At 30.4% G+C, this 8,541-nt stretch overlaps 1 protein-coding gene across 1 annotated transcript; it reads right to left on the reverse strand.

Annotated features, from left to right (window-relative positions):
• Window positions 1–1,269: 1,269 nt before the first annotated feature.
• LOC114193629 (probable glucan 1,3-beta-glucosidase A) lies at window positions 1,270–5,843 on the reverse strand. The gene is made up of 8 exons (XM_028083504.1): window positions 5,565–5,843; window positions 5,326–5,445; window positions 5,028–5,213; window positions 4,667–4,825; window positions 3,925–4,094; window positions 3,142–3,297; window positions 2,607–2,965; window positions 1,270–1,549 (listed from the first exon to the last, which is right to left on the reverse strand). Exons 1-8 carry the CDS (start codon window positions 5,808–5,810, stop codon window positions 1,368–1,370), a joined length of 1,578 nt encoding a protein of 525 aa, XP_027939305.1. The 5' UTR covers window positions 5,811–5,843; the 3' UTR covers window positions 1,270–1,367.
• Window positions 5,844–8,541: the final 2,698 nt, after the last annotated feature.

The following is an 8,541-nucleotide window of genomic DNA, read 5'->3' on the forward strand; positions in this document are numbered from 1 at the left end:
GCCCGAACCCGTGATGACCCACGAATTTTTACCTACTTGGACATATCTGCATTACGTCAAACACAATAATTATGTCAATAAATAATATTTATAGTTTATGTTAGTCGTAATTTCTTTAAGCACCATTGATAAAACATAAGTCATATATAGTTATTTTTCATCTAATCATCAAAGTTTTGTCAACTAATATTGATAGGATTATTTTTCTGATAAATTTAGGGTTTCTTTTTATCTGTATTAATGAAACTATTTTATAATTGATACAAATAGGAGTTTTTTTTTTCTTAGTTAATGTTGATATAAACTATTGTCATCATCTATCTGAGATTATTTATCCATTGATGTATGCAAGAACTATTTATTAATTTATAGTTGATATAGTTTTTCAACTAATGACGGCGACACATTTCATTAAAGTTTCTAATAATTATTTTTTCTATTTGTCTACACCCTAAAAGTGTCATTTTTATATTTAGTGAACATTAAATCAGTTTATTCAAATAAGAAAAGTTAACCTTCAATAAATTTAATTTATTTTTCAACAAAAACATGTAAGAAAGTAAATAATTTAAAGCAAAAAATATTCGATTTCAATATATTGTTTTTTTTTTTAATTATAAAGTTTTGTATCTAAAAGTAACGGATACAAATAAGAAATCTCAATATCAATCCACAATTGATTTACTAATAAATCAAGATTTAAAATCAAAGATGATAAAAGTATCTTTAGTGCAAGATCTTCAATTGAGATCTTAGATACAAGACCTTACTTTTACAAGATCTCCCACTAAAACAACATTCAATATCTACCACGGAAAATAGTTCTTATAAAAGAACTTCCAACATCTCAAGATTTTTTTTTATACTCTCACAACATTAAAAATTAAATTGTGAGAGTAACAAAAGTTTAATTAAAATATAAAAATAAAATCTATCATCAAAGAAACTTTAAATGAAATCTATTTGATAATAAAACTCAATAAAAGATATTATAACATCTATCGTTAATGCTCAAAATGATTTTTCCATTAATTGTCATCACAATTGTTACGGAGAGATAACTAAGGATATAGTATGGCACAGAAGTGAATAGGGGGTCCTACGAGGAATTTAAAGTATGTTTATTTACATTTTATTTTAACTTTTTAATTATAAATTTGCAACTTTATTTTGAATTTTCTTCTGCTTGTAGACATTTACATTCAAAAAAACACAAAAAATAACTTTTTCATTTTTCTCTATTCAAACATAAATATTTGAAAACAGGAAACAAATTTAAAGACGATGATAATTTTATAATTTTAAAAATATAAACGAGCAACAAAATAAAGTAAATGGCCCTTATTTTTCTCTAGAGAGAAAACTTTCTAAATTTTAACGTAACCATTATTGATCATCCACTCTAAATTCCAGAACTTGTTGGCATTCTTGAGAGCCCAATAAGCCCACCCGAACGTGGCTCGCCCATAAACATCTATTTGGGCCTTAGAAAATCTTTGGAAGTCCTCCTTTGTAGCATTTTTAACTCTCCAATCAGCAACCCATTCACCTTGAGTTGGAATTAATATTTAGTCTAAAATTAAATTATATGCAATTATAAAGTCTAGAATAAAATGAATCCAAATTTACATTAAATGATAACTTATTTATTTTTTATTTAATGTATTCAAAATTTTAAACAATAAACATGTATAAAAGTTGATAATCAGATCACAATTGTACATTTTAAAAACTTGAAAACTAAAATTGAAAAAAAGAAAGCTTTTAAATCATGAATTAGCAATAAAAAGTTGTAATTTTACAATTCAAACAAAATTTTATATGCAAGTAATGCATTCTAGTGCCATGTGGTCATGGTTAATTAAATAAGACTTAGTTAAGTTTTAAAAGGATCATAATTAGGTATTTTAGATTGAGGTTTTTATTCCATTGAATGTTTAACATTGTTTTTTAAGTATTTTCTTGATTGATTTTTGGAATTAAAGAATTTACATTGCTTTTTTTACTAAGTTACTAATCTACTCATTTATTTTTCAATCTCTTCCAACATAATTTCCTTTTCAAGAGAGATTTGATCGGTGACTGACAGATGAAAGAGAAAATAATTAAATTAATAAGTTGGAGATAAAAAGAAGAAAGTAATAACCCAAATATTCCAAATATAAATATTTTTGTAATAGGTTGTTTGAGTAATAGGAGTTCTCTTTGTTTTAAGAGTTATTTGACATAATTTAACTATCATATGAGAACTTTTATAAAGTAAAATGATCACAACAAAATTTGTATACTAAAAAAGAGTGATAGTAAGGAGTAATGTATGGGTGTGAAAAAAAAAATATTAAAGTACCGTTGTTTTTTTTTTTTTGGACAATGTAATTGTTGGAATATGTATTAAGGACAAATTTGTTTATCTTATATGTATAAGGTTGAAGTATCTTAAATACTCTTATTTAATATATTTTTTTGCTGTTAAAAAAACTATACTTAGATGAAAATCAAATATTTTGATGATACTGAAGACACTATATTTTAAAAAAATTTCTAAAGGATAGTGGGTGAAAGGTATTCATATACACATTGGAATGGAGGGTGATATGAAGACTTACCCACAAAAATAAGAGGAACATTTCCATTTGAGATTGTGATATTGTTCAACTGCGATGAGCGATTGGTGTAGATGAAATCAATGTTTTGTTGGGCATTCATGTTTTCAAATACATCATCGAAGATGTTGTAGTAATGAACATCAATCACAGATCGCATCATATCATTCGCAAGAGGAAATAGTTCCTTTGAATCTGAGGGTCCTAATCTACTTGAGAGTATCACATAAGCTGTGCATGAGTGTCTGCGAACAGCTTCATACCCAGCTTTGTAATACTTGTTCAACATCTCAATCGTCACACCAGGTGAGAGAGGCTCGTTTAGTAGCTCAACTGCATAAAAGCTAGGATTTTTGGCGTACCTAAAATGTGTAGAATTATTTATAGATAGAATTTTTAGTTTGAATAGTGCTTTTCATTTTTAAGATTCAAGTACAATATTGGAAAGAAAGATGTTTTACGAATATTAATCATTAAGAAATAACATATTAAAAAAAATGTGATACTGAAATATAAATTCGGATATAGAGTTATGAACCTTGCAGATAGAAAGTCTATAACATAAATTGTTTGGTTAATGCTTTCGTCTGTTGTCCCCCATTCTAGAGAACCATCTCTTGAACCACTATGCTGAAAGCCATTTTGTGAACCAGGTGCAGCATGAAGATCAATGATAATTTTTAGTCCATATTTCCTGTACATAAATTTATTCCAATATATATAGGTACATGTATACATGTGACATATAAAGATATGTTCTATAAAAAGTAAACTCTAAGTCTAACTCGATCCTAAAAACCATACTTCTCAGATGAGGTTTATACAACCACTAATATATTTATATACAATAAATTTGTCTTATTTCTAGTCGATGATCTCCAATACGCTCATCACGTTAAAACATATATCTAACGTGACACTAAATAATAGTGGGTGGTCTAATGGCAACCTGATAACGGATGATATGATAAACCCAACAAACAATAAATCTCGTTATAATAGACTTTGAATAACTCTGATATTATATTAAGAAGTGATTTTTAAGCTTATTTCAGCCTACAAAATCGATAAAGGTGAAGTTTACCTGTGTATATATTGTAAATACACTTTATTTTTGGTCGATATAGAATTTCCAAGATAAATAAAGTAAATATTGGAGAAGAGATTTTGATAAAAGTTGTGAGTTAGATAAAGCTCGATATGTATAAAACAATTATAATTCAGTTTTCATGATTAGGAATGGGTGATATGATTGCATTGTTATTAATTAAAATAAGTGGTGGATGTGATAAAAGAAGGCATGAAATTGAGTTGGACTTACTGTGCCCAGAAGAAGGCATTGTCTAGTGCGTGCAAGGAACCACCCACATAAGGCCAAGGTGGAGCAGGATCACTTGCTATCCACCACCCTACTGGAATTCTGGCACCATTTAATCCCTTACTCCTCATGAATTTGAAGTCATTTTCAACAATAAATGTGCTCCAATGGTCCTAAAATCACAAAACCACCACATCATTCTTATTACCACCTGCACCATATTTTGGGTTTGCTGTTATTATATTTTGTATATATGGTGACAATAAGTCTTCCACTACTACTCCAATCCTATTGGTTTGAAAACATGATCATGATCTTGAAGAAAAATAGATAAAAACAAAAATTTGCTAGTGGACCTCATGAAAATCAAATCCACTTGCTGATTAATTTCTGCAAGTCTCAGTGTGTGAAGTTTGGACCATCCATGTGAACAGGGAAAGTTAATTAATGAGATGAAACTTTCAAATTGAATTAATGAGATGACCCAAGTTATGACACTTTCACTTCCATATCTCACCTTATAAATAAATCAATTATGTAAAATTGAATTAAATTTAAAATCGACTCTTAGAACCATCTATTCCATTTTTAATCCTCACACATGATTTTATTTATTTAAAATATTCATTCTATTATCAGGTAAAGTTTCATGCAGACTTTATCTGCTACTATAGAACCAGCATGAACTTCTCAAAATAATATGTTTAAAAAATTATGAAACTAATTCTTATATTGATGATGTTACCTTCATAACTTGGGGAGCTTTTGTGGGGCCATAACCATTTGTGACTTGGAATTCTCCTTGCAACCTTGCAGCAATGGTTATCACAAAAATGGTTGGGTCATCATCTTCCCATGCACTCACCTTGGATACATCAGCAGTCACTACCTCCTCTGACTTAGCCTGCAACTCCATTCCACAATTTTCACCCTTAACTTTATTTCTTATACTACACATATGAAGAAAAATAAACTATCTTCTATTTTTGCACCAAATCACCATGCTCCCTCAAGTGCCTTCTTCTAACACATTGTTTCACACTCTTAGAATTTTATATGGTGTATCTAAAAAAACCAGCATAACATATAGAAACGCATAGAATCACCTGCAGGAAGTATCCATTGCATGCTTTGAGACGAACACGACTCGAACTTTCACTTTCCTTAACAATATGAAATGTCGCAGAAGCAATCGAATCGTTAGAAACAGCAACGACTTTAACCCCATCTAAACCCACAAACTGTTTGTTGAACACCCTCAATCTGAAAGTGTTCTCGTTTATCCTCCACAACTGTATATACATAATATAACAGCAGGTATCATCATCAAAATGCAACTTCAAATAATGTTTTAACGAAATTAGTTAATGAATGAATATAACAATCCTTAAATAGTTCACTCACTCTAAATGTTTCCCAACCAGAAGCAACTGTGCGGTTTGCAACTAGGATTGTTCCTCCTCCAGACTCGGCACAGAGATATTTGCCCGTTGTCACAGACTTGAACTGAACACCAGTTCCATCCTACAAAATTTGAGACAAACACTTAATTTTGTATGGAAATAAGACAGCTAAACACATATATAAATAAGCATGAGAAAATATGTATGATAATTGTGACAATTGTTTATGTATTTACCGACCAAGAAATCTTTATTTGGAATGCCATCGAAGAGAGAAGGTTTCATCCAACCTTCTGTCACCAACCACCCACCAAGATTAACTGCTTTCACTCGAAACTTGGTACTTGGTTTTCCATTGGAGAAGGAAAGAACAGTGGACAAGGTGAGCAAGTTAAGAAGCCATATTTTGAGGTTGACACAAGTCGTCATGTTTGGATGTGTGATCTTTGTCTCTCTGCCCAATGATTCTGCTAAGTATTTATACATATAGGGGAAGAAGAAGTGGAGTTAAAATCTAGAAGCTCTTACACTAATCGCACTGCGATTATGGTATTAAATATATACAGATAAATTGGAATTGGCTCTTAGTTGAAATTCCACCACCGCATTTCTTCCACCAAACACCATATATTTTTAACATATTTATGTTATCGATTTTCATTTATTAAGAATTACCGATTTCTGTATGTTCTATTTTTTTTCCTTAAGGATTGTTTCTTTTTTATTTTTTATTTATTTTGAAATCATTTAATTAATTAATTATAGAGTGTGTTAAAAAAGTGTACTAATAAATCCAGAATTTTTAGGATTAAACATGGTTGCTATATTTTAGATATTTAAGGTTAGTTTTACTTTATGTTTGGAGGAATGACGTTAACTATTCTAAGAAATTAAAATATTTGAATTATTTATAATTTTTTCTAATTATTTGTGATATGAGTACGAACTATGATTGACTTTCATTGTATTACATAATAACCATATTCATATGAGTTGATTTCTTTATTATATTATAATGAAAGCACAATTATAAATAGTTGAGAAAGAAAATAAATTGAACAATTATAATATTGTAGACCAAAATACCAAATCTGAAGGACCAACCATCCAAGTCTTTTAGCCTTAGTAGTTGATTCAAGCATAAGTTAGGTGGATTCAAGCATACTATTATTGGTTTCAGTTATTCCAGGGGACAAAAATGAAACTAAGAAGACAACCTTTTATACTAAAAGTTTTATAAGTAGAGAAAATCACAAGGAGTTATTCAAGTATTCATCAAATTTCACATGTAGAGGAAGTATTATGTTTTCTTATCGATATTAAATTAAATTTTGAAATTGAAATAAAGTTGATGCAAAATAAAATCTCACTACCAAAATCAATGTGTTATTATTTCAAAAATGAAACAATTAAATTTTTACAACATTTTTCTCTATAGTAAAGGTAGGTGGAAAGTTTTAGGTTTAATTCCTAATTAATACTCACATAATTATTACTATTGGACTTTCACATCAGAAAAAATAAAGGTTACATATTCTCATAAATCAATGGCAGTAAAAGAATAATCTTCTCATAAGTCAGACATAACAAAAGAGAAGACGAACAATACCTTATTAAAAGACAATAAGTTAAGAAAGAAAGAAAAAAATGAAAGAGAGAAATCAATACCTAAGAGAGATTAGTTCCTTCCACTTTTATGGACAAGATTTGATTAAGAATTTGGATTAACATATAGTCATTAACAAACATGATGATGATAAACAATATGTATGAAAATAAGAAATTAATGGAGTCCAAAATTTTGAAAGATACATGATGTGTCTTATTTTTTGTTAATTTTCATTAGTCAAAGTGATCACTTTTTCCATTTTAGAGCTAATTTGAGCATATTAGGTTAGATTCCTCACTTAGGGCCATTTTTGCATTTTTCATAGAATTAGTGTTTGTACATTGTTTTTAAACATCATTTGAGTGAGGTTGCATCATATTTTGAGTCTTAGGGTCTTAGGTTAGTCAAACCTAGTGTTAAGAGTCACATTTTGTTCATTTAGTCTTTAAACCATGACATAGTTGATTTAGAGTTAACTTTTTGAAATTCTTCCAAATTGAGTGTTTTGACCTTGTGGAATCATTAGAAATGCCTAATTACACTTGTTGGAAGTGGTCAAACACCGAAATTTGAGGTTTAGGGCCAATTGAGCAAAACTCTTAGTTTTCATATTTTTTGTCATTTTAGCTTAGTTGTTCAAGTAGTGCCTAGGTAGAGCTAATCCTTCCACTTGAGATTTTGAACAATTTGCAGGTCATCTATCCGTAGGCAAGGTTTAATTGACTAAATGTGACTGGTTTGGGCCTTGAGATTGCCGAAAATTTGAGAGGGGGCTGCACTTTGGAAAAGCATGAAGTGTGCAAAAGTGGCATGTTTGATCTTAGAGTTGACTTTTGCCATTTGGCCCCAAATCAAGAACCAATCATTTGGAGCACTTTAGGACACTAAATTTGATTGGTTTGGGCCTTGGGATTGCCAAAAATATGAGAGGGGGCTACACATTTGGGTTTGGGCTCATTTGGTGAGAGATGTCTTAGTATAGGGTAGCTTTTAGGGTAGATTAGCTGAGATGGCATAGGGACACGACCTAGGAACCTTCCAAGACATTTTTTGGACATTCATGGACCATGAAGACCTATTTTTGACAACACCACATCACCTCATGCAACCGACCCGAAATTCCCTAAAAAATCACCCATTTTCACTCCATTTTTGCTTTTGAAAGCTTGGATAACTCAAGCCTTGGTGAGAGGAAGGTTGAGACAAATCCTTGTAATCATTTTTGGTAATGTAATCTGGATTTGAGCTTCAATGAATGAAAATTTCAATACTGTTCATTTGGTCTATGGTCTCATAATGTTCATCATCATTTTCCACTAAACCACCACCTTGGCTACCACTTTTTGAGCTTGAACTCCATCCTACCTTACCAAATCTAAGTTCTAGAACCATGCCTATGAATTGGTGTGTCCAAAAGACCTCTATACATCATTGTTTCAGACTAAACAAGATGAATGGGTTGGATTCAGGATCAATGGTAGTAGTCAAGCTCATTTCACTCATATTTCTCCATTTCATTGCACTTTTGCTTCAATTTCGAGTTTCTTCTCATTCCGCCACTTCACACACCTCACTTTTAACTTCCTTTAACTGTTCACAAGCTTAGTT

Source organism: Vigna unguiculata, chromosome 8, assembly GCF_004118075.2.
Source record: "Vigna unguiculata cultivar IT97K-499-35 chromosome 8, ASM411807v1, whole genome shotgun sequence".
NCBI lineage: Eukaryota > Viridiplantae > Streptophyta > Magnoliopsida > Fabales > Fabaceae > Vigna > Vigna unguiculata.

Excerpts from the sequence above, each read along its gene's own strand:
- LOC114193629 (XM_028083504.1), bottom strand. The coding sequence starts at position 5,810 with ATGTATAAATACTTAGCAGAATCATTGGGCAGAGAGACAAAGATCACA. Across the intron at positions 4,826-5,027 it reads GCAATGGATACTTCCTGCAG|GCTAAGTCAGAGGAGGTAGT; the intron begins GTGATTCTATGC and ends ATGGAGTTGCAG. Across the intron at positions 4,095-4,666 it reads AAGCTCCCCAAGTTATGAAG|GACCATTGGAGCACATTTAT; the intron begins GTAACATCATCA and ends TTGTGATTTTAG.